We start from the raw sequence: 25,665 nt of genomic DNA on the forward strand, positions 1-25,665 counted from the left end.
CATGATGGGCTTGTCAGACCATGGTACAAGATTATTTGATTTATCTTAGGACCATGTTAAAAAATAACAAAATGTTTTCCCTCGCTACGGTGACAAAATCTTTCAAAATCCAGGACAAACTCTAAGGAACAGAAATTTTGTTGAGGGCAATCTTTTTGTTGAAGAAAAGAGTTAAGGGAAGAAATGAACCTTATAACATACAGACCACAGAAGAGATCTGCGAAAGCCAGCTTTACTCACTAAAGGAAAAAAATGACAACACTACAGAGAGAGACAATAGCTGCTAAAACGTGTGAAAGGTAAGATTACAGCTTATTTCATGCTGTTTTTAGTCCACAACTATTTTAAAGGCAGGTAAAGCCATATCTGTCTTTCTCAGCCACTGCAGTTAGAGGCAGGTCCCACGCACAGGAGGGCTCCAGAAGAGGCCCATAGCTTAATTTACATTCGAGTCTGCTTGCAGTCTTAACATAGGGAAATAACTGTCTCCTAGGAGGGGAAGGAGATATGTTATTGTAGATAGGAGCATAGAATAGAGTCACAGGAGGGGGAAAGGCCATCATGGCAAACGTTAGATACAGTAGGCCTCCAACATGCAGAAGACAGACCCATAGCACGATAGGTAGAAGCATCAGACAGATAAGCCAGAGGTGCAAGAGTGTAACAAAAGCTTATATGAGCATATATGAGTAAAAACTGTAGGGGATGCCAAGCAGAAAGCATACAAGTAGCAATCTGAAATACATATACAGGGAGAATTTTGCCTCTACACATGAGCACGAGGGAGCTTCAGAAACCCGGTCCCATAGTGTCAACCCATGATTTCATTTTAAACCAAATACTAAATTCCTATCAGCAGATCCCCAAGTCAATACAACATTTGCCACTGGTTGCCATGACCTTAATCACATACATAAGCAATACCAGAGCAATTTGACTAGAGTTGCTTTTGGTCGTCAAGTACCATTTTGCTTTGTTGTTGCTGAGGTGCTACCTGACCTCCTCCGCCTCCCCCCCCTTATTCCTCATCTCTCACCACAAACGAAAGCAATAAAGAATATAGCATTTAACAGAAGCCACACTGGCACTGGTGTCCTCTGCTCATTTTGATCTTGTTCCCTTGTGCTGTTTAATCATATAAATACTGTTTGGTGATTTTTTCCCCCCCATGGAATCATATAACGTTTATGGCACAGGAAGAGGCCACTTGGCCCACCATATCTATGCTGTTCGACAAACGAGCCCCCAGCCTAATCCCACTTTCCAGTGTTTGGTCCATAAACCTGCAGGTTCCGGCACTTAAAAGTGCAAATCCAGGAGCCTTTTAAATGAATTGAGGGTTTCTGCCTCTACCACCCTTTCAGAGACCCCACAACCCTCTGGGTGAAAAATGTTTTCCTCATCTCTCCTCTAATCCTTCTACCAATTACTTTAAATCCAAGCCACCCAGTCGCTCGCCTCTCCACGAAGGTAAATAGGGCCCTTCCCATCCGCTCCATCCAGGCCCCTCACAATTCTGTCCACCTCAATCTAATCTCCCCTCGGCCTACTCTGTTCCATGAAGAACCCCAGCCTCTCCAATCTTTCCTCTGCTGCATGTTCCCAGCCTTGGCAACATCTTTGTAAATCTCCTATGTCCCCTCTCTAAATCCAATCCCATCATTTCTGTAATGAGGTAACCAGAACTGCCCACAGTACTCAAGTTGTGGCCTAATGAATATTTTATTTCCAGCATAACCTACCTGCTCTTACACACTATACCTCAGTCAATAAACAAAAATATTTAATTTGTCTTCTTAACCACTTTATCCACCTGTCCTGCTACCTTCAAGGGTCTGTGCATATTCACTCCAAGGTCCCTCACTTTCTCTGCACCTCTCAGTATTCTCCCATTTATTGTGTAATCATTTGCCTTGTTTAACCTCTCCAAATGCATAACCTTGCACTTCTCTGGGTTGAAATCCATTTACCACTTTTCTACCTACCTGATCAATTCATTGATATCTTCCTGCAGTCTACAGCAACCCTCACCGCTATCAACTACATGGCCAATTTTTTAGTCATCTGCAAACTTCTGGATCATTTGCCCCTCTGTTGAGGTCCAAATCATTAATATATACCACAAAAAGCAGGGCTTTCTGTGGAACTCCACTGGAAACAGCTAATTATTCTCGTTTAAATTGAAGGAACTAGAACAATTTCCATATCTGTCACCCAGCACCAGTTTCAAGACATGGAACAGCACAGGTCAGACGCAGGGTGAATGTTCCTCGACTCTGCCAACGTGTTTCAATTCAAACTCAGAAAAGAAAATCTAGGCCTCACTTCCTCAGATAAATTCAGTGTACTCCCCTTCTTAAAGGAGAAAACAAGGAAGAGCCTACAATTACACCAGGAAGTTTCAACAAGGCGGTCAAGGAATTGTGCCATCAGCTTGCCAAAGCAGCCATCTTTCAGAAGCCCAAGTACAGGAAACGATTTTACAGAGTTACAACAACAACAACAACAACAACTTCCCAGTAAAATGCAAAAAAGACAGGACAACAATGAAGCACAGATACACGGACAAATGGGATGACAATACTGCTCTCAGACAGAAAGGAGCCTCCATTTACTGCTCCCCAAGTTTTGGATCAACACCATTTGGGATAACCGGCACTCAACAGAGTGAAGAACATGCGTGTCTTTTTATATGGAAATGACATAAAGACAAAATCACTCCAGTTTAGCGTTTTCCATGCTGGGTCTGTGACAAGTAATCCGCTGTACACAAAACCCATGTCCTGTGATCATCATGTATTCATGTATGCTTCCCTGAGAGTGGTCAGTTTATGTTCCCCCATGAGTTTAATGTTCTGCCCCCCCCCCCCAGACGAAAAGCAAATTGATAAAAGTTTGTAGAAAAAACATCAACTATTTTTGAAAAGTTACTTAACAATTCTTTCAAACATATCTGCCAAAAATTGGTTTACTCAGCAATAGAAGATGGTGGTGTTAAATGTAGGCGATGGGAAAATTTGAGCCAATTTGTACCGATTGAGAATGATTTCTTCACAGATGACCAAAACATTGTGTGACAAACTTACAAAATAAATAAAAATGGTGATCTATGATTAAATAGTTCAATATAACCACAATGTTGCTAATATCATGAATGAATGAGGAGACCTGCTTTTGGGTCTAGATTCTGGGGGGGGGGGGGGGGGGGGGCGTGGGGGGGGGCGGGAAGGAAGATGTGAGTAGAATGAATGAATTAAATGGCAATGAAGCAATTGATGATAACATGGAGGCAAAAAAAAGCAAACTTTTGGGAGTGGTCAGGCATCCAGGGGTACCCCTGCACACACATACACAAATACACACACATCACACACACAAGCACAAAGTCACCAACTCCCAGCATGCAGGCATGCAGTCAGTAAGCACCCTAGCCAGCCATGGAGGTAGTATCCCAGCGAAAGAGGCAATGCCTCAACCATGGGCGCAAGGTCTCAATCAAGAAGGAAATGTCTCCACCACGGAGGGAACGCTCCAACCATGGAGGCATCCAGCAGAAATTTGGTTAGTTTTTGGTTTGGAAAAGGAACAGCCCATTGCAGATTGGATATTTCCCTATGTTCACAACCAGACAAGCAGTTTACCTGAGAGACCTCTTTTTGTTTCCGCTGTCGCCAGGGCACAGAATCTTCAAGAACACATTATTTGCACAATTCTGAGGAAGTCTATTTGCCCACGTGTCGCACCTGTATCGCTTACTTGTGTCCTTCAAACCAATTCCAACCAGGATTTTAAGAAGCCTAGCTCCACCTATGTAATTTCTCTGAATGCATTCGCGGCTTGTTTGGAAGCAGTTTGTCTTGTTTCTAACCTAACCGTAGACAACGTCCTCGAGAAGAGATCTGGGTCAGAAGCTTCCCTCCAGTGGGAAATGGTTCCCAAGCAATTTGACTACATTTGTTTTTGTGCCTTATTGATATAGTGTCCGGTCAAGTTTTAGCATTCAGTAAAGCATCCCGTCCTGAAACCAGCTGCTAAAAGGCTCTGGTACACAGGACAAGCAGTACTGGCACACAAATCCACACCTAGCTGGGACTCTCACATTTACTGGAATGCATTTAGAGAGTAAATTCTTTACTCGTTTCTTTCATTTTGAAAGCTCAGTTTAATATTTAGTCTGCACTCAGTGTAAATATTGCATCTTTATACTGCAAAATAGAAGCCAACTGTTCACTTGAATGCATGAGGCTTGCTTCAAATCTATGATGGCAGTTTTGCCATTGGTGGCACGGGGGCACAGTGGTTAGCCCAGCTCTCTCACAGCTCCAGGGTCCCGAGTTAAATACCGACCTCGAGTGACTGTCGGTGTGGAGTTTACACTTTCTGCCTGTGTCTGAGTTGTATTCCCCTGACAGCCCAGAGATATGCAGGTTAGGTGGATTGGCCATGCTAAATTGCCTCTTAGCATCCAAAAAGGGTAGGTGGGGTTACGGGGATAGGGTGAAGGTGTAGGTTTAAAATAGGGTGCTTTTTCCAAGGGCCGGTGCAGACCTGATGGGCCAAATGGCCTACTTCTGCACTGTAGGGATTCTATGCTCCCCTACTGACCAGTGACTGGGTACTCCAATAATATCGCAAGTGTAAATAACTGTGACATCAAAAGAGAGCTGCCTCTCAAACCATTTTAAAGTTATATATATTTTAAATTTGGAATAAGTCAATTTTCTAAATAAAAAGCTTGATTTACTTTTGATTTGATTTAAAAAAGGATGTATTGCATTTGTGATTCATGTACCTGTCTGTTTATCAGTTGCCTTGCCCATCTTAAAGGTGGCCTGGTAGCACTGTGCCAGATCTCACCCCTCAGAGCATTTTAAACTCAGAAGAGGCAACAGCACTTCACACAATTATCTGAAAAGGACAGAGTTAATTTGCATTTAGTTTCAGATTTGCAGAATCTGGCTTGCTCTCAGTCAGAAACCACGGAATGGCTGTGAATCTAAATGGATGTCAAGAAAACCTTGAAAGCCTCTCATGAGTAGATCAGACTTTAAAATTTGATTCTGCACAGTGCTCGCGCCATGTTCTTTTCTAAAAACAAAATTTCAATTAAGGGGCAGTTTAGCGTGGCCAATCCATCTACCCTGCACATCTTTGGGTTGTTGGGGGTGAGACCCACGCAGACACGGGGAGAATTTGCAATCTCCACATGGACAGTGACCCGGGGTCCGAACCCAGGTCCTCGGCGCCGTGAGGCAGCAGTGCTAACCACAGCGCCAGCGAGCTCGCTCCATGTTCAATGTTTTAGTTGGATTGTAGAGCATATTATGCACAAACCTGAAACACCATTTAAAAGTGGTGGATTATCCAAACAAAGGCTAAAACTCAAATACTCCATTATTAATTCTTTGGCGTTCTAACTAATTTGACTAGAATTAGAATGATCCGTTATTATTGTTCCAAAATAATTCACTCAGAATTTTTTTTAAATTAAAAATATTTGGAAAGCAATGTGGCAATGCCATTAATGCACACTATAGAAGAATATTTCTGAGGTCATTTTAAGAGCTCACTTTGTTAATTACTTCCATGTTCAGTATCCTCTCTTGACCTCCTCCTGCTCTATCCCAACCATGAAGCAAGTGTTGAGGAGAAGCACCTGACAGAGGGAAGTGCTAACGTGGCACTCAAACAACTGTAGTTTACAACCACATTACATGAACTAATACCAGTTTGAGGTTCGCAATATGGGAAACAGTCAATTGCTGACTACAATCAATGTTTATTACATAGATGGGAGTTCTTCAGTGAACAAACGTTAACCAGCAGGTCAGATCTCAATGAAGTCGAAATGTAAAGTGAGATTTGATGGTCCTTAAACTAGCCATTCTATCCCAAACCCACCTCCAGAAAGTTGCAAAGGAACAAGTCAGATCTGCTGGATCCTGAAAATGTGAAACCCTCTGTTCTTGCCCACCTCCATTCACTCCCTGACCACCTGTGCCATGATTTCAAATTCACACTCTTAAGCTCCTGCATGACCTTGCAAACCTCATTGGCTATCCACCCCATCACAAACCTTTAATTTTCCAGCTCTGACTGACAAGAGCACCCCTCCCTCCATTACTGGTGGTAAAATCAAGAAGGCAGCTCACCACCACCTTCTCAAGGTTAATTAGGAATGCGTAGTAAAATACTTAGCTGATTGCCTCTCCTACTGCCTTTCCAGTGTCTATTCCTTGCCTGTATAAATGCAAGGACTTCTACATAAAAGAAACCATCTCCTGTAGAGATACTTACACACATACAGATGTTTGGTCAGTCCACCATTATGCCAAACAGGGCAGTGACTTTACTTTAATGTTTGTGCACAACATTGCTCAATAATACAGTTCTAATACATTTTAAAGTGACAGTACCTCTTTTTGTCGTTACAGGGATAGGGCGGGTTGGACGGGGGAGTGTAAATGGGTAGTTCATTCAAAGGGTCAGTGCAGACTCGATGGGCCAAATAGCCTCCTTCTGTACTGTAGGCATTCTGCAGTATTGACTGAAAGCAGTGATCTGGTTTAACTATATTTAAAAATAAATCACACTGCACTCTCTCACAAGTCCGAACATTGTACGCACAGAAAATCTGCCACCTGGAATTTCTTTTTTTTTAAATTTAGCGTACCCAATTCATTTTTGTTCCAATTAAGGGGCAGTTTAGCGTGGCCAATCCACCTACCCTGCACATCTTTGTGTTGTGGGGGTGAGACCCAAGCAGACACGGGAGAATGTGCAAACTCCACACGGACACTGATCTGGGGCCGGGATCAAACCCGGGACCTCAGCGCCATGAGGCAGCAGTGCTAACCACTGCACCACCTGGAGTTTCTAATCTCAGTCAATCACTTTATCTGTCATGGTTTTAATCTCTCAGTAGTTGGGATGCAAACCAGCTCTCAACTCGGGTCCTGTCTCTTTAATGCAGCTGTTAAAGAAATTAAGCTGGTGAACAGTCTGATTCCAAATATTGGGATTGGGTTTCATAATGAGAATCTAGTACTAGATCTATCCGGTGTAGAAAGAGACTGGAAGAGGATCTATTGGTCTTTTTTAAAATGTGACTTTTTTTTATTTCAGAGAAAAGAAAAAGTGCTGGTATATACAGAGAAATAGCAAACCAAAGCAGCCGAGCACAGTATACAGGAACCAAATAACCACACCCTGCCTTTCATCAAACAATTTCACTGAGCCAGAACCCAAACATTATATACTGTGTTACCCATCTCCAACCTACGCGTCTATTCAGTTCAAATCATTCACAAACTATCGTATTAACAGGCCACGGTCGTACAGAACCAACAGGGCCATTGGGAAATTGCAGATACAGCTCAGACCCCAGTGCCATTTACAGAAAGTCCCAAAACCCCGCCACAAGGCAAACCCCTTTTTAAAAACAATCCAATGTAACACATCTCACTTACATTTTGCAGCTCAACAGATTAAATGGAGTCATTTTTTTCTCTCAGAACATGGAGGTCCCTACTTTACTTTTTTCTTGGTGAGGTATTGTTTCCTTCCCCCATGTTGCAATCAAACCACGGCAAATGAAAAACTGAACTGTGACCCTCACCTTTACAGATCAGGAATGGGTCAATTGCTACCTTAACCCATTTCAGCTAGGTGGTGGGTGCTACCATTTGCCTCAGTGTCATTGGGTCAATGAAGAGTAGAGGAGTGAAATGTGTGAGGAAAAGTACATTTAGGTTTCCCTCTTCAGTGGGTGGCACGGTGGCACAGTGGTTAGCACTGCTGCCTCATGCCGCCGAGGACCCGGGTTTAATCTCGGCCCCTGATTACTGTTTAGTGATCCAGGCTGCAAGGTGCAAAGATGTGGGTGTCAGGAGAGAGCTGTAAGTCTCAATGGCAATCACTGTTGAGACTCAGCCCTGATTAGGGCGGCATGGTAGCACAGTGGTTAGCACTGATGCTTCACAGCTGCAGGGTCCCAGGTTTGATTCCTGGCTTGGGTCACTGTCTGTGTGGAATCTGCAGGCTCTCCCCGTGTCTGTGTGGATTTCCTCCAGGTGCTCCGATTTCCACTCACAGTCCCGAAAGACGTGCTGTTAGGTAATTTGGACATTCTGAATTCTCCCTCAGTGTACCCGAACAGGCGCCGGAATGTGGCGACTCGGGGCTTTTCACAGTAACTTCATTGCAGTGTTAATGTAAGCCTACTTGTGACAATAAAGATTATTATTATAACATTTGGAAAGGTACTTTGTACACAAGGGGAAGTGGACCACAGCACAAGTCAACACCTTCAGTGGAGAAGTGGAGAAAGTAGGGGAAGAGTGGAAATATTTTGCGTGCTCAATTCAGAATTTTCTTTGCAAAATTGCAGTGAGATGTGTTATAAATTTCAGATGCCGTCTTTACTCGAATCTCTCAATCCCAGTTTTGTCATTTACTTTCAGCTCAATCTAGCTCATTTTTATATATTGCCTCCAAACTTTAAATGATGAGATACTTGCAATTTCCCCACTTTTGAAGGAATGCTCACACAATACAATTATTGAAGAATAGTTTTACCTGATCTGATTATACTGAACTAACTTTAAAAAGATGTTGGGGTAATCATAATATACATTCATTTAAATTCAAAACAAATCACCTCTCACCTCCACTGTCCAAAAGAAAAACCTTTCAGGAAATAGGGATGTGGATGAAGTTGTCTCTTTACATTATTTGTCTCTGCCTTTACTGAACTTGGCAGTAGACACAACTCTTGTTGTGTCCTGACTGCAGTGGACACGGCCCTGACGTAATGGGATTCAGCGCCAATCATTACGCTTGGCTCCCCATTTGCCTCTCTTCATGCCTCAATCTTAAAAATATTTGTTGCAGGATATGAATCCAATCAGAAATCAAGACTGAAAGCTAAACTTCCTCCCATGCTGGGCTATTTTGTGATAGAAGCAAAGCATTAACAGACCAACTATTTAAACAGAATATTACAGGAACCCTGCTCATCTTCTAAAAGGATTTGGACTATCTGGTGGGAATGAAGCTGGGAAAGGTGTGCGCAACAGTGGAAGGCCAACAGTTGTACCTGAAATTATTGGGTTTGTAATCAATCAAACATTATTGATGCTTATATCCTTTCAGGCTTAGATAGGGAAAGGGATTGGAGTGGAGATTTATGACGGTGATGATCACCAGCTATAAATAAGAATTTATCAAAGATGTTTCATTGCCCATTTTAATAAACTGTTTAGCAATCTCTGGGTAGCTATCTGTGATCTGGTAAGGTACACTACTACATCTCATTAGAAGCATGTAAGAACGTATGTGTCCCAGAAAATCATTCCCATTTTCTTCAAATCCTTCATCTCCCCAAAGATTCTTCATCTGACCTACTGGCAGACTCAACTGTGTTATGTAAGCATTCCCCCAGGGCCAGACAGTACCTACCATTTTGACTTCTATCATTGAGACTGCAACAGTCCTTCCAAATTGCACCCTTTCTCAAACACAAGGAAGCCCACAGTATATCAATTCTCTAAAAAATTATTTGAAAGGAATTCAGAGATACAGAAGCTGACGCTTTATACAGAAACAGGACTTTTAGCATTTTATTGGCAGAGAAACCTTCATACATGGAGAGGTACTGTGCTGCTAGGAGCACTACAATACAACAGAGGAGGGATGTAATGCTAAGCACTTTCTTTAACTTGTTTTAAGAAGATTTGATGTTCTCACACTATTTTTATAGCCACTATTACAGTAATATGCTCTTTTATTTATTTAGTAATTCTATCTTCAAGTGTCTTATTACACGTGGGCAGTTTAACCTTTAATATTAAGGATCTGTGCAGACAGACCATGATGCCATTTGCGTAATTTGGCAAAGCGTGGACCTTTTACTTCATGTTCAAACTTTTCCCTGTGGCATAGAGAAAGAGAGAAAGAGAGAGGAGGAGAAGTGTAAGGGATTAGGGAATATGGCCTCCACTCTCCTGACCTTATGTATAACACACAAACCAGCTAATATATTATACAAATGACAAGACCTAAGAAATCCATCCCCAGTTGATCCATTCTTGCAACAATAAAGGCAGGAAGATGTTTTGCACATTGGTTCCTGAACCAGTAAGACCCTTAACGTGGTAACCCTTGGGAAGATCATTTGAGTAGCTATTTGTTATAACACTATTGTGGTCCATAAACTCCAACCAGCCCATTGTGTATTTAGAGAATGATCATTGTAACCGTTGGCACATACCCACATCTGTTGACCCTTCGATGTCTGTCGCAAGCAGTGCTAGATGTAGAACTGTTTGTTCAATTTCAAAATTGAATGTAATGTTCTATTGTTCTATTAAATTGTCTACTAAAGTTATCTTAATAACCCCAATTTTCTAAAATGAACTAATGCTGAGCTTACTGTGAAGTGTATTGTATTACTGTGTTTCACAGTAAAATGTCTGAAGTATGTGTTGAGTGGGCCAGGTGACTGCTGCTGTTGCTGGAAGCCTACCTTGATCTTTTCATCGCATCCTCATCTGGATCTTGCACTAAAAACAAAAGGTGTAAATGAATGACCATGCCCAGTGAAACAAGTACCCGCCGCTTTGTACATATCCACTGGGCTCCAAGTTAAATTCTAATCCTTGTTTACTGAGGGCATTTTATTAGCAGATGAAAGCTGTCCCAGTTCTAAACATCTGAGGGTTCAGCATTTATGAAGCTTAATTTCCGAGGTATGTCTGATCACTCTCAAATCACAACAAATGCAAGATTTGGAAGCAATATGGAGGAGATGCCAAAGTCTGCCCAAAGACCAGTTTGGTGAATGCTGTTAACAGGCAGCCTTATTGCAACACCATTCAATAATTAAAGGATAGAAAACCCTGCATCTTGGTGAGCCAGATTTGAATGCAATAGGACAAGGGGAAATTGCCCCACCTAATTCCATCGGAGATTACTGGGCTGTACTGAATCCAGGATCCAACAGTTCACCACATTTCACCACCAAGTTCCAATAGAAGCACGACCAGGATTGTGAAGACGTCACAATGCTGCTTAAAAAGGAAAGAGGAGATCAACCAAGATGAGAACATCTTGCTGAAAATTTCATGACCTAAGTTAGAATGGGTCCCTTCAATCAGATATACAATGAAGGATTTACTCTAGCAGTTTTACAGAAATTCTCCAATTATTTTGAGTTTACATCAAGTACCAAGTTTTAATCTTCAGAACGGAGATGAATTGTTTAAACAACAGTGGCAGTAAATATTGCATTGTGCTTCTATTAACTTGGAGACCTGTGTATGACAAAATGAGAGACAGAGAAAGGGAATAATTAAAATAATTACTTTATTAACCAGCTCTTTACTTATATTAACCAGCTCTTTACTTTTGGGTTGGGAAAAATTACAATTTCAGAATTTTAACATAAAAACGTGCAGTATGAGCAAACCTGTCATTTTCTCCTGCTGATATCATCCCGGTGTTGTTAATTTGTTAAAACCCCTCAATACCTGCTCACCTGGGCACTCCATTCTCTGATGTCTGTTTCAAAGCGAGAATGGTACATCTGCTACATCATGGTTGATAATTCAGGTGCTTGCTGGAACTGTACAGAGTCTCTAACTAACAATGACTCCCATACATGCGCTGCATAGATGTCATTGCTAATGGCACAGCAGAAATCAGGTTGTGCCAGCTAGCATGCTATCCCTAGTGGGAAAGCAATCCTGTTTTTTTGGGGGGGGGGGGGGGGGGGGGGGGTGCTTGAACAGGGCAACTGTAGGTCAGAGTTAACCATTTTCTCCCAAAGCACAACTGTACCAGGGTGGCATGATACTTTGTACCTTGCTCCTAGATAGGTATAGTTGGTGTGAACACTCATACATCTACAAATCCAATTTATTGAGGTGACAACTGATGACTTAAACACAACACAGTAACAACACTTTAGCAGTCAAAACTTCAGATGGCTTGTGTTTTACACTGAAGCTAGATGTCAGCCAATGTAGTCCCAATCCACATCCAGGGCACCTGCTACATCTAGAAACTCTTTAGAGAAATATCTACCGGTTTAAGATAATTATTTAATTTTTTTCAATTCAGACAATAAACATTGTTACAGATCTTAGGAGAAGAAAAATACCCCGCTTACTCCAGAAGACATGGTAAAATAATTGGTCCCACTGAGCAATCCCAAATAAGATGCAGAGTAAAGCTCCCTCTACACTGCCGCTTCAAGCATCCCCTGTTGGGTATGGCATGGATTTGGTCAAAGTCAAAGCTCCCTCATTACTGGTAAATCATGCACTTCTAGATCAGACACAGAGTAAAGCACCCTCTTCTCTGTCCCATCAAGCACTTCTGGGTCAGTTGCAGTAAAGTATAGGTGCAGAGTAAAGCTCCCTTTACTCTGTCTAATATAGCCTCATAGAAGCACCTCATACTGCACTATTTCCCATAGTGAGGCTGATTATTTAGTGTGAATCACAGGTCACTTCATCTTGTGAACCTGCCCCCAGTGAAAACTGGGGTAATACTACATCAGCTCACTTAATTTAGAACAGCAGAAAGAGAGGAGACATTCATCGCACCAGTCTGGTCTGGATTTGGCCTCAACTTTCACTAGTAACATGATCATTAAGTGTACCACTCACTTCTCCTCATTTCACTTAACAGAATGAAAATTTTCTATACTTACGGTATTCTGTTCCAGTCAACTGAGCAAGGACGCGGAAAGATTTGGACTGCAAATTGGCAGCCCGGCGTGTCCACTCATCCAGCTCCTGCTGGTGAGTCTGATGGGGCTTGTTAGTGTTACGAATGACAGCCTGGTAGACTGGAGAGGCACTGTCGACTAGAGCATCTTTAACATGTAGGTTACTGCAATAACAGAGAGAGTTTCATTTTACAATGACACATCCTAACCCCTAACCTATCACTGTGACCACCACTGGAAACCTCAACATCTGCCACCGGTCTGCGGTAGAAACTATTCGCTTGGAGAAAGACATTTTCTAGCTCTTTGAGGAACTCAGTTTTAAGGGTGTGTAGATTCCCTGTGGTCAACAACAAAAGTAAAAATTGTTTTTTTAACACCTATTGCTTCAGAATCTTGAAATTTTCTCCCATTTTCCCTTTCTCAATTACAACTGACAAATACGTTGATAAGCCCTACGCTGGTGGTCACTAAAGTAGGTCCTTGGGAGGACCACAATAACACCCAGTGGCCTTCCAGTAACTTTTGTTTGCCACTTCCTCTAGGATGCAGGGGAAGGTGATTTGCACCCACAATTGACAGTGCATGTTCCAACTCAAAACAAACTGAATATGAAAAATGGAAGTCGCCATAGACCCCAAGGACCATAGGCTGCTCTGCCCTTTGAGAATGAGTGAGAGCTGACTGGTGGTGATTTAATGTGAGGATCACACCTCAGGCGAGGGACAAGGTTGAGAAGGCGGGTCTTTATGGTAACCTCAGCCGGAAAAAGGAATTGAACCGCGCTGTTGCCGTCGCGCTGCCTAATGAATCAGCTGCCCAGCCAACTGAGCTAATCAACCTCAAAGCAAATTACCCTACCACTGATTCAATTTTGAAAAAAAGGAATGTTTTGAAAGCACCACTGTGCAAAATATGCAAAAAAGAATTAATGTTTTAAATTTTTGAAATTCACCCAAAGCTTTGGATCAGCAAACTCAAACTAACATGGAAACTGCAGTCACATCCAAATGTGTTCGATTCAGGGCAATGTAGTTTCAGAAGAGATAGACAGGAATGAGGTCAATTACCTGGTGGCATAGATTTACGGCGATTGCTAGAAGCATTAGAGAGGACATGAATAAAACCTTCTTCACCCAGAGAGTGGTGGGTGTTTGGAATTTGCTGCCTGCTTTGGTGGTGGAGAATGAAATTTTAACTAATTTAAAAGTTATCTGGATCCGCACCTCAGGTTCTGAAACCTGCAAGGCTATGGACCGGGTGCTGGAAAGTGGGATTAGTGGGATTAGCTCCAGCTTGGTTCTAAGGCCCTTGCCATTTCTGACTTAAATGTAGGGGGTATGATCAGGAAGTTCGCAGATTACATGAAAATTGGTAGTGTCATGTGTGAGTGCCTTTAAGAAATGGGTGTTTAAGAAATGTACCTTTAAGAAATGAGTGTTTATCAGTGATGTCAGAGTGTGGGTGGAGCTGGGCTGTCTGTCAGCTTTTTACTTTCGTTTTAGGCTGTACGCTGCAGGGTGTGTTTTAGTTTTGTTTTCAGTATTGGAGCTGAAGCCAAATGAAGCAGGTGTCCTGCTGTTCTCTCTGCCATTAAAAGACTATCTCTTGATCATTTGGTGAATTCAGAATTATAAATGTTCTGAGTAGTGACTTTAACCTGATGTGCTTCTGTTAAAGGTTATGTTTTTGTAAGTCTTCTGGATGAAGAGGTGGTGTGAGTCTGGAACTCACTGCCTGAAACGTTTAAGAAGTATTTAGACATTCACTTGCACTGTCTGTCATAACCACCAGGGCCAAGCACTGGAAAATGGGATTAGTATAGTCAGATCTTTGTTGACCAGCATAGACATAATGGGCCGAATGGCCTCCTTCTGTGTTGGAAACAGCTATGAATCGGAATGGGCAGCTAGTTTTCAAAAATATTTTTCAGCTGGGGAAGACACAATAGGCTGAATGGCTTCTTTGTGTAATGTAATTTTTCTATGGTTCCAAGTGTTGCGAATGGGATTAAACAAGTCAAATAGGAGCCAAAAAAAACTCAGTTCAGGTTTAAGGTGGATTTCATGCATACTCCATCCTCTTGATATTGATTTCAAGACAAAAACTCTCGCTGGTGTGCCAATTAATACTGAGCAAGAGCCACTGGTCTATGTTGAGTTGCTTGTAGCTCTTAAACAGGGAAAGAGAAAATCTTCAAGATTAAAAAGGTGCTCCTCCCTTCTCTCCCCAATAATGTTGTACGCCAAACATTCTTAAGTATATACGTGATTCCCTAGGAGACATTCCAACTGTTCTCTATATTCTCCACTTTCAAAGATTAGGAAACATTCAGTTTTCTTTTTCATTCTCTACACTTTGTATATGCACTAGTTTAAAATTCCACAACAGTGGTGGTGCCATTCAATTACTTCATTGACTGGTGGACACCCTTGCTTCACACACCTGGTGCGCAGTGTCAAGTCCCAGTGGCAGCCAACTGTTAAATGGGCAGAGTCTCTTGTGGGCAGGCAGAGTGGACGGACTGGAGTTAAATAAAGTTAAAGGGAGGGAGGCAAAACAAAACTAAAGTGCACCCTTTGGTTTAATGCAGAATGGTGCTTGCAGAGGAGTGAGTTGGATATCTTACCCAATTCGCCAAGATGACAGAGCATTGGAGAACACGGGGGAAGAAAGAAAAGTATGCCAGGGACCATAGGATGAACAATTATGGAATGTGCTGAGCTAACTTTACATGGAATCAATCTTTAATTCTTTCAGTTAGGTACTCACCTCCATATATCATTCTGGGTCACCTGTTGGGTCTGCTCCAGTTTGGGGCCCATCAGCTGGTTGTTGGCGGCTCGAAAGACAAATGCTAGCAAAATGGCCACATAGATTGCCTTTGGATGCTCAGGGATAACATGCCTCTTCGCCCTGCCCCTTCCCCAAGAGCCAATGAGCAGGGACAAGAGCAAGGTGAGCAACTAACACATCAGGCCTAGAGCCCAGAAACTGTGCAGTTCAGACCAACCACTGCCGCCACATTTTTAATGCTTCCCATTTACTGAAAAGGCTGGGATCCATCAGATTATAGGACTGGGAAGAGGCTGTTTGGCCCCTCATGTTGCTAAGCCATTCAATAAAATCATGACCGATCTTCTATCTTGACTCCACTTTCCTGCCCTATCCTTGATTCCCTCAGTGTGCCAGAAATGGATAGGGTGTAGTCATGATGCAGACCTGTGGTGTGTTCATCCATACGTTCAGGAACATCCATTTGGTTGCTGAAGGAAAATACCCCACTGGCAGTGAAGCTTCCATCCCTCAAGCTCTTGCCTCAGGGATTAAGAGTTTGGATTCCAGCCTCAGCTGCTGTTCAGATTTGCGCGTCCTCCATAGTGGAGTGTCATTCACCTATATCTTGGCCTTGATCATACGCAAGAAAGTGGGGCTCCGAAACTGAATCAAGCCTAGATACTTTGTACCTGGGATAAACATCTCAGGCACGTTTAAGCCATCTAAATCAAATAGAGAGTTTAGAGTAATGATAAAACTTTTTCTAAAGTACACTCATTTTGAAACTCAAAATAGACTGCAAAGCTGATTGGACCAATAGGCAGTAAAGAGCATGGTGAACTATTACAAATAGCTGTCAGCCTCTTTTTTTAGGTCAAAGGGCATTAATAACCTTTCCAAAAAGCTGGGACATTGAAGTAAAGCACCAATATACTGAAAATTAAACCCAGTCAGTATTGTACAGTCACTAAGCGGCTGGGAACCAGGACTGAAGTACTAGATGAAGTTCCAAAACAGCAAATAAAATTGGGCTCCATTGTGTGCCAGTCAATGCAACCTTAATGTACACGTTCAGTTGAGCATTTCTGAGCATTCAACAGTCAGTAATGGACAGAAAAGAAGAATTTCTATCAATGATGCATTTAAAGGAATGTCTGCATCTCAGGTAAATTCTCAGTGGAACATTATTGACTATGTGTAATATGCGACCCTAGCAAGAACAGGCTACATGTTTTAAATCTTCGGACGCATCCCTCAAACATCTCAATTTATCTCCAAAACTCATACCCAGTTCACCTTTAGAGACTGAACCACAGACAGATAGCATTGCTCTTTACTGACTAGTCCCGTTCCTTAAAGGTGTATAAGAAACAGACACCGTCTAACTATCAGTGACTGTTACTCAGTACGTCCAATGAGTATGCTTTTATTCTGAAGATTCAATCACTGTCATTTCACTTTTACTTAAAGTCTCAGTTCTCGGCCATTATCATGGTACGTAAAGAAAGCTACTGACAACATCCTACTGTTGTCACTTCAGGCCTACGGAAGTATGTGGCTTCCACTGGAAGGCCAAGGGCCCCAAGAGAAAAGAGCTCCAACCCCTCGCATGAAAATTTATTCTAAAACCATTCAGCCCAATTGTTTGACAACATCATTATGAAGCCCTGTCATTGACTCCCACCATGAGAAAGCCAGGAGCTACGGAATATTATATAGACAACTTTGCAATTGGTTTTACTTGAATCACGATGCATATTTTGGAGAAATAGTTAGCTTCTATTGAACAAATGTCAGTAGAATTACTGTTATTAGAAAAATCACACTCTTTCCAGAATAAGTAGGCAACAGACTAATTTGGACAGGACATCCTTTTATGATTGGGTAGGACAGCCTGACCTCAAGTTTTCAGCCGCTAGCCATCTTACATCCCTCCACCATAACCCGTTGTCCCCAGAGTTAACATTACAGAATTCTAGTGATATTTTGATGCATTTTAAACATTTGTGTCCCTCTGACCCATCCTTCTTGACTTTTTGAAAAGATCAAACTAAAAGCACAGGTATCCAGCAATTGCTAACTTACTGTTTCTTGTGGGCTACACTCAGTACTGTGATGTTTGTTCCCCCTCAGGTACAAACTCTTATGGCTGTTATTGGTTTCACAAAACGTTTCCACAGAACAGACTCCAATCTTCTACTCAAGACATTCCTGATTAAAGTCCATTCCAAAACATCAGAGCAATTATAATGTATACAAAAGTTAATTTTGGCACAAGGTGGTTCTAAACCATGACACCAAACACTGACCATGGTAGTTAGCTCAGGTTAGAAAATAAATAAAAAAATCAAATGAACTTCTGGCTTAGATAGTAAAAGAGTCAATAGTCCAGGGACAACCTACAGGCTAGCTCAATGATTTTAATATATGAGTATATATTATATATAAGTATATATTACACACTCAATTCAGCATTCCATGCAGTTTTGTGGGAACTGGAGGGGCAGACATCAGCATTTTGGGTTTACATTGATTTTTACCAAATTGTAGCGTGTAATTTTTTCATCCACCATAATGTTTCTGGACAATATTGGAACGCATTCATGGGTGTGTTGAAGGAACCAATTAGGAATAAAGGACATTTTTCATAACGGGAAAAGAACACTTGGTCCAACAAAACCACCAAGTTGTCATTAAGCTGGAATTCACCTTTGCCACCAAATCTCTCAAAATACATTAGACCTGTCTGGCCTTCATACCCCTGGTAGCTTCTCCCAGTAGTTTATTATTATGTATGAAACAGATTGGTCAGACTTCAGTGTTTATCTTTAAAAGATTTCCAATTTTGGAATCCTCATCAAGTGATCAACTTTGTACATATCCCTTCACTCTCTTCTGATGAAGAGCATATCCAATTTCCCTAACATTTCCTGATGATTTAAATTCCTGAGAACAATCATTGGAATCTTTCCTATGGTATGCAAGAAAGATCCAGATGCCATCCAACAATCCTGTTCTTTGGGTTGATCTAAACCCATCTTCTCATATTGCTGGTGTCTTTATTCTACCATTGTACAAACAGAATCCAATTGTTCTTTGCCTGATTTACTGTAGCAGGAAAATGTGCTGATCCTGTTCACAATAATAACCAAAAATTCACTTTTCAAATTAACATGCTGCAAAACTGTCCCATTAAGCCCATATTCTCAATTCAGATAGGTTAAATCTTTTTGCATCTGATTGCAAAGTGAAAACAATGTCTAGAAAAGGAACAATTCCGAAACAATACCTAGATGAAGCACCCATCTGTAGGTGAAACAATTAATTGATAATTTGTCCCATTTTGAGGGCTCAAGTAAATACATAAAAGAGCCACTTGCAGGCACATTATCAGATAACTAACCAGAGGTTGGCTTTAGATAGCAGCAAAACGAACAGGCACAGACAGACTGATCTGCACCCCCCTGCCCTCCACGTCAACATCAAGCTGACTTTAATGAAGGTGCCAGAAGAACTTTGCAGTTAAGTCACATTTCAAACACTGAGAATTTGGACTTATGCACGAAAGCTGCTACCCTCTTCCAATCCATCAGATCGGCCCTCAACGGCCCTCTATTATCAATTCCTAATCTACCGGCCTATTTAAACACTTCATGAGCTCCCACTCTACAGGGCAATTTCCAAGTTATGAGGCGGTTGAGCTAGTGCTACCGGCTGCTCAGGCAGAAGGCCACGAGTGGTAGGCAGCCATACCACACTACGTCCCATGAAACCAAGATTCCTTGTGCCTATTCAATGGCAACTTCTGCGACTAGCACCAAACAACAGGCAGCACAAATTCACCTCCCGAAAGGAATTGATGCTGCCAGAGGTCTAACAATGAAACAGCCAACAAGTGGTCACCCTCTGAATTTATTTGCCGTTGATGGGGCCGAGGAAGATGAAATGCTTTAACAAAGTATTTCCAGATTTAGTTTTTTTCTAAAAAAGTAGAAAACCAAAAATGAAGATGTCACGACACAATTTCAATGTAAAATGGCAAGGAACCAAGAAAGGGAAACTCGCGCCTTCCAGGTCTGTGATTGAAATGGTGTCTCTGGCCCGTGTGAGTTTAGTACAAATTTAGTTAAGAAACGATAGTCTGGTTACGAAAGATGGACCTACTTACGCAAATGGAGGTTCAGGGCCACTGAGGGTCACATGATCAAACACACCAGGGCATTGATCATTGGTATCCATGATTATTAGGAGGTAGGTCGGTTTGATTTGGCAGGTAACAAAAAGTGACAATGACATGTGTGTTAGAAATGGGAATGCCGGGTGGGGGGGGGGGGGGGGGGGGGGGTGAGTGAGTGAGTGGGGTGGGTGGGGAGTGGGGATGGGGAAGGGAGGGGGGTTGGAGAAAGAGAAGCAACACACAATTAATACAAAATACTGCTCCACCAATCAAAATTAAAGAATCACAGCGCTAATCCATGATCTACAGATTATTGTCAACAGTTTGAGGGGCTTCAGTGAGCCATCCAGAGGGGGAATCACAGAATTCTGAGAAGAACTTATACCACATAAAATGTTACCATAGTGTCGACACCGTCACTGTATCTTCAGACAAGGCCAGTTTCAGATATCACCAGTGTGTGGAAACCTCTAGTGAATGTTATATGGTCAAGTATTTTTCCACACTTCGCAAAGTTGAACTCCAATATAGAATCTTTTAAATGACAAAACTTGTGCTCATGGTGAAATGGTGGATCAGTTTTTGTACTTAACCTTAGTGACATTGAGCACGCCCAGGTCAATATACTGTGTTAAAGACGGAGGGCAAAGTTCCCTCTGTCATGACCCATTTCCTGCCACCATTTTGATTCTTTCTCCTCGAGCAAGGGCCAATCATGTGGCTCCAACTAACATTGTTAAATTACCATCCAATAATACTGAACTGTGGCTTACTCTGGACCCTTATGTGCTAGGAACGGAGTCAACATTGGGCAAACTAATTTCACCGAGGGCCAGCAGCAAGAGGACTCCTTAATTTCCTTGTCCAAATTGGACCAAGACTCTAGCAGTCAATCCACACCAATTAATGTAAACTAAGGCCTGATGTGTCTGTCGATAGCCCAAAATACAAACAGTTTAAGGATCTTGGGCTAGGAAGACAACAGTGTCCTTTCCAAGATAGCTGCCGGAATGAGTTACAAATGTAAATAGGCAGGCGCTGGCTTCACCAGGCTTTCTCTCAAAGAGAGATTTCAGCCATTGATGGTTTGATTTGTACTTGTGATGGCGAACACACTAGCCGTTTATGAAATAAATGTGCCAACAACATGGAGTCTTTCAAAACAAACTGAAACCCAGATGTAAACAATAGCATTTGATGATCTTCATTAAAATCTAATTCATGGCATGAACTTTTAAGGCCCCATCCAAAATTTAAGTAGGCCTCAAATTCCATTTCCGAGCAATGCCCCTCTGCCAGGGTCAAGACTGCAAAGAAAGCAAAGCAGGTAATGATTTCATCCTGTGACTCAAACCTCCTCAGCAAGAGATGGAAGGAGGAAAGAGCTCCCGTCACAGTGACCAACACCAGCGTGCTACAAGAGGGCCAAACCTTCCAAGGCGCGGCAGTCACCACCCGATTGCCACTCTGCTCCCATTTGTTTTACACTGAGATGGAACTCCGCATTTCTGGTCCAAACTTCTGAACCGGGCCTCTTCAAAAATGTGGAACATACCTGTTCTCGGAGCCCATCCTCGGATTGCAGGGTCGTCGGGAGGGAGCCAAGCCATGACCCCTTTTTATGGCACTAGCAGCTGTATTTTGGTAAGCATTCATTCACTAATGCACTGAAGCTTTGAGACATTTAAATAACTTTTCAGTGTGTTAGTGAATGTGAGGTAAGTAGCGGCAGGGATGGCAGTGGCATAGTGGTAGGTTGCAAGGTGGTAGGTGGCAGGGCAGTAGGTGGTGACTGGCAGGTGGTTGGGTGTCAAGATAAGGTCAGATGGACTTGGAGGGTCCAGGAGTGAGTCACAGGGTTGGGATGGTATTAGAGGGTCGAGGGAAGAGTTCGAGGGTCGGGGCGGGGGTTCAGTTGTACAGTTAATCAGGAGTTTGGTATGGTCATTTCCTAACATTTCTTGGATAATTAACAAGGTAGCTGAGTTGGAACTCTCCAAAGTCTTTGACTCCATTTCAGAGTTGGAGACTTTTCTGGAGGGATGCTGATGCAAGGGAGTTGCCATCGGAAGTTGAAACATCCTGGGCAATTCTTGGATTGCCTAGAGATCACCCAGCTCATTGTTTGTGATAGGTCAGGTCCCTGGCCATCTGGGAGACAAGACCGTGGCCATATAAACACGCACACAGGCTGCATTTACAGGGAGCTTTTGCTGCAGGACAATTTTCTTCTCTTAATAGTTTGCTGTGTTGCATGAAGCTGCAGATTAAAGAAGCTCGCTCTCCCTGCAGTAACGGAGTCAAATAATTGCTGAAGAAATTCTGAAAATTATTCCGTGACTGTTTGTCCCTTGAGTTGAAAAATAAAATCATACAGACTTAAACCGATAATTTTATGGATTAGCTGAAGGGAGGGTCTGGTGTTGAATCCCAGCCCTTGCCATGTAGATGCGTCAATCTCTCAGGAACCTTAGTTTTGATTTTTTTCCCATTCAGGTGGGCTGTTTACACTGGATAGACAGCACAGAAACAGGCCGTTCGGCCCAACCATTCCATGCTGTTGGGCAGCAGCAGTTAGAGTAGGGAGAGCGAAGCATGGAGGAAGATGGGGCCAAACTGTCATTCATATGGCTGCTACAATTCAGTGCTTCACGGGTGAACATTTCTCAGGTCAGACACCTCTCCCAAGTGTCCAAGATTGTTTCAATATCTGTCTACAGCCTCTTGCTAAAACTCCAATGATGGATATCCCTCTGCAGAGTTTGAAAGGACAGGTTTCCAGAGGAAGGATTATACTTATCAAACCAGAAGATTATTTATCTTTCAACATGCTTTAATTAATCATCATCCTTTAACGAAATGTTAACAATTTATTTCTCATCAAAATGGTCTATAAACTTCAAAGATACACAATGGTTCCTCAAGGCCTTTGCATGCAAACAAACAGACCTTAGCTTTTCTTGGCCTACCTTGAAAGGTCACTGCCCCTGGCATGAGCCTGGCCAGCAATGGCATCCATGATGGCATCTTGGGAGTACATGCTGATCGGGGTGTTATACTGGGCATGGATGATGGTGGCCTTCCCACCAGGGCCTTTCACTTCAATGGGCTTGTGTGTGGACAACACGGAATCCTTCAGGACGTTGGGGTTGAAATGGTCCACATACTCGCTATCGGTTGTGGGAGTGAGAAAGGAGAGCGTATTGTAAAAGGAAGGAAGCAATGCAGGGAAAAGTATTGCTGGTGATGGAGAGAGGCGGTGATGGGTAAGCAGAAGCTACTTATTTTAAATTTCCCCGTTTACAAGTCCAAATACAAATCCCAGGAGGAAAAGACTACCTGCCAATCTTCCCTTTACCTTCCCGTCCCCTCTCTTCTCTCTCCGGGGTTTCAATATTCAGAATACTCCACGTCATTTAGGACCCTCACTTCAAACGGTTAGGCAAAGGTGCAACAGGGTGATTTTAGGACTCATCTTAAACTTGGTCAATCTGCCCTGTGCCTCACCGAGGAAAGGAGCACGCACACTGAATGAAGTCAAGTACTGGAGAGAGACAATCATGTAATTGAAAAGCTTCTGCTTAGTCAGACCCAATGTCTAGATCATTATCACCGAGACCATGCAGGTCAATAGCTGATTAGGGGTTGTTCAAAGGAGCTTAAGTTTTTCACTACATTCCATCAGCCTCTCCCCACAAATAAAAATCAGACAAATCAATTGAGCAGAACAATTTATTGCATTTGCTGTGGTAACTTGGCAGTACTTGCACGCGAGAAGCCATCAACAGTTCAATTCAAATGGCATTGGAGAAAGCATTCAGATGTAAAGACGAGGAGCAGAATGTCAACTCGATCATTTCCTCTTCATTCTTCTGTCACTCAAATAATCTATTTCTACTTTTCCTTTTTATAAAAGGAGCTTATTTGCACCCCTGCCAGAGGCAGAAAGATGCTGAGGTAGCACAGACCGCCTTCCAGACCCAACATGCATTATACAAACCTGCTCCAATACCTGGCATGCATGTTGCAATCTGCCTGCTTACCAGCATGCATTGGTCAAACCCACCCTACCCAGCATGCATTACTCAAACCCATCCGACCCAGCATGCATTACTCAAACCCATCCTACCCAGCATGCATTACTCAAACCCATCCTACCCAGCATGCATTACTCAAACCCACCCTACTCAGCATGCATTGGTCAAACCCACCCTCTCACCTAGCATGCACTGCAGAATCTAGCTGAAAGTCACCAATGTGAGCATCATCTCCCACCGTTTCCCCTGTACCAAATCCCAGAATTGTCCCAAATTCATGGGTAGTTCCTTTATAAAAATGTAATTACATGTGTACATGACATGCACAGGTGCCAATTGTTCTTTTCCCTCTCAATCTCTTGGCAATTGTCTAAAGTTAAAATGTAGTGTCGACCAAGTAGGGAATAGACAAGATCAGCTCGGGTCTTAAATATTGATCTCATGTCCAAAACAAGGAGACTATCAATAGAATGGTGAGGAGTGCCTGGTCTTGGTTATCGGGAGTCTCACCCTAATATGCAGCACTTTGGATCTACCGAGTTCCTGGGATCTAACCACCTTGCCCCAGAGACCACAAATGGGGACAAGACGGACCGGCACTTGTGGGGATCTCCCAGGGGATTGAAGGCCCCAAGGTGTTGCCCTCTGGGCAGGATGGCACCCTGACACTGCTGATGCCACTTGAGCATCTTGGCACCATCAGCTTGGCACCCTGGCACTGCCACCTGGGTGCCAAGCTGGCATTGCAAAGGTGCCACGCTAGTATTTTTCCTGCGTTGGGGATCGGGTCTGGGGGTTGCCGGAGCGTGAGGTGGAGTGTGGAAAGAGGGGTCACCCTTTTATGGTGAGTGGGGGGGGGTCGGGTCGGGGGGATCAAGAGATTGGGACGCCATTTAAAAATGGAATCCTGATGGCTTCCTGCACTGAGGAGTTTTGATGGGCAAAGCTCCTCAGTGAAGGAAAGAGGACCAAGTACAGCCTCGGCAGGACGTTCCCCTCTGTGAGCCCAAATTGAAACCGAGTCCCAATAGGTAGCGTGGTGTTTCTTGGCGCTGAGGCCGGAAAACAAACTGACTAAACACACTCAACATGGGACTCTGTTCCAACATTAGACCGTGCCCATTCATGAGAGTTCTTTGAGGAAATGTTAGTCAAGCAATGTAAAGGGGAACCTGTAGATGTGGTGACAAGACACTTGACAAGGTGCAACATCAAAGGTTACTCTACAAAATAAGAGCTTGTGGTGGAGGGGATAACATATGAGCATAGATGGAGTATTGGCTAGCAAACAGGAAACAGAGTCGGCATAAATTGGTCATTTTCAGATTGGCAAGATGTAACGAGTGGAGTGCCACAGGGATAAGTGTTGGGGCATCAACTATTTACAATCTATATCAATGACATGGATGAAGGGACCGAATGTATGGTTATTAAATATTTTTTTATTCATTCATGGGACATGGACATTGCTGGTGATACCTGCAACAGTGAATGAACAGAAATATAACAAGTCAGGGTGGCACGTGTCTTTGATGGGAACTTGAAGGTGATGCTGTTCCCTTGTTCTTTTAGGTGGTAGAAGTCATGGGTTTGGAAGATGCTGTTGAAAGAGCATCAGTGAGTTGCTGCAGTATATCTTATAGTTAGTACACGCTGCTGTCATTTGTGCGTCGGTGGTGGAGGGAGTGAATCTTTAAGATGGTGTGTGGAATGCCAATCAAACGGGCTGCTTTTTAAATTTGCTGATAACACAAAGATAGATAGGCCATAAGTTGTGATGGAGACATAAGGGGATGGATTCTCCAATTCTGGGGCTATGTCCCCACGCTGGTGTAAAACGGCCAACCGATTCCCCGCTTGGCTGGGGGCTGGCAGGAAGGCAGCGTAGAGCCCCCGGCTCTGGCTGCCGATACGGCCCAGAGAATTGCCGGGTCCGTGGC

At 42.9% G+C, this 25,665-nt stretch overlaps 1 protein-coding gene across 1 annotated transcript in view; it reads right to left on the reverse strand.

Moving 5' to 3' along the window:
• ldb3a (LIM domain binding 3a) overlaps positions 1 to 25,665 on the reverse strand; it is a 179,893-nt gene that overhangs the window by 54,665 nt on the left and 99,563 nt on the right. Inside the window, exons 6-9 of the mRNA XM_038783275.1 lie at positions 22,658 to 22,858; positions 12,716 to 12,897; positions 10,526 to 10,562; positions 9,836 to 9,931 (exon numbers count right to left, since the gene is read on the reverse strand). Coding sequence (XP_038639203.1) covers positions 9,836 to 9,931; positions 10,526 to 10,562; positions 12,716 to 12,897; positions 22,658 to 22,858 — 516 coding nt within the window. The remainder of the gene's footprint in view (positions 1 to 9,835; positions 9,932 to 10,525; positions 10,563 to 12,715; positions 12,898 to 22,657; positions 22,859 to 25,665) is intronic.

Source organism: Scyliorhinus canicula, chromosome 22, assembly GCF_902713615.1.
Source record: "Scyliorhinus canicula chromosome 22, sScyCan1.1, whole genome shotgun sequence".
Lineage (NCBI taxonomy): Eukaryota > Metazoa > Chordata > Chondrichthyes > Carcharhiniformes > Scyliorhinidae > Scyliorhinus > Scyliorhinus canicula.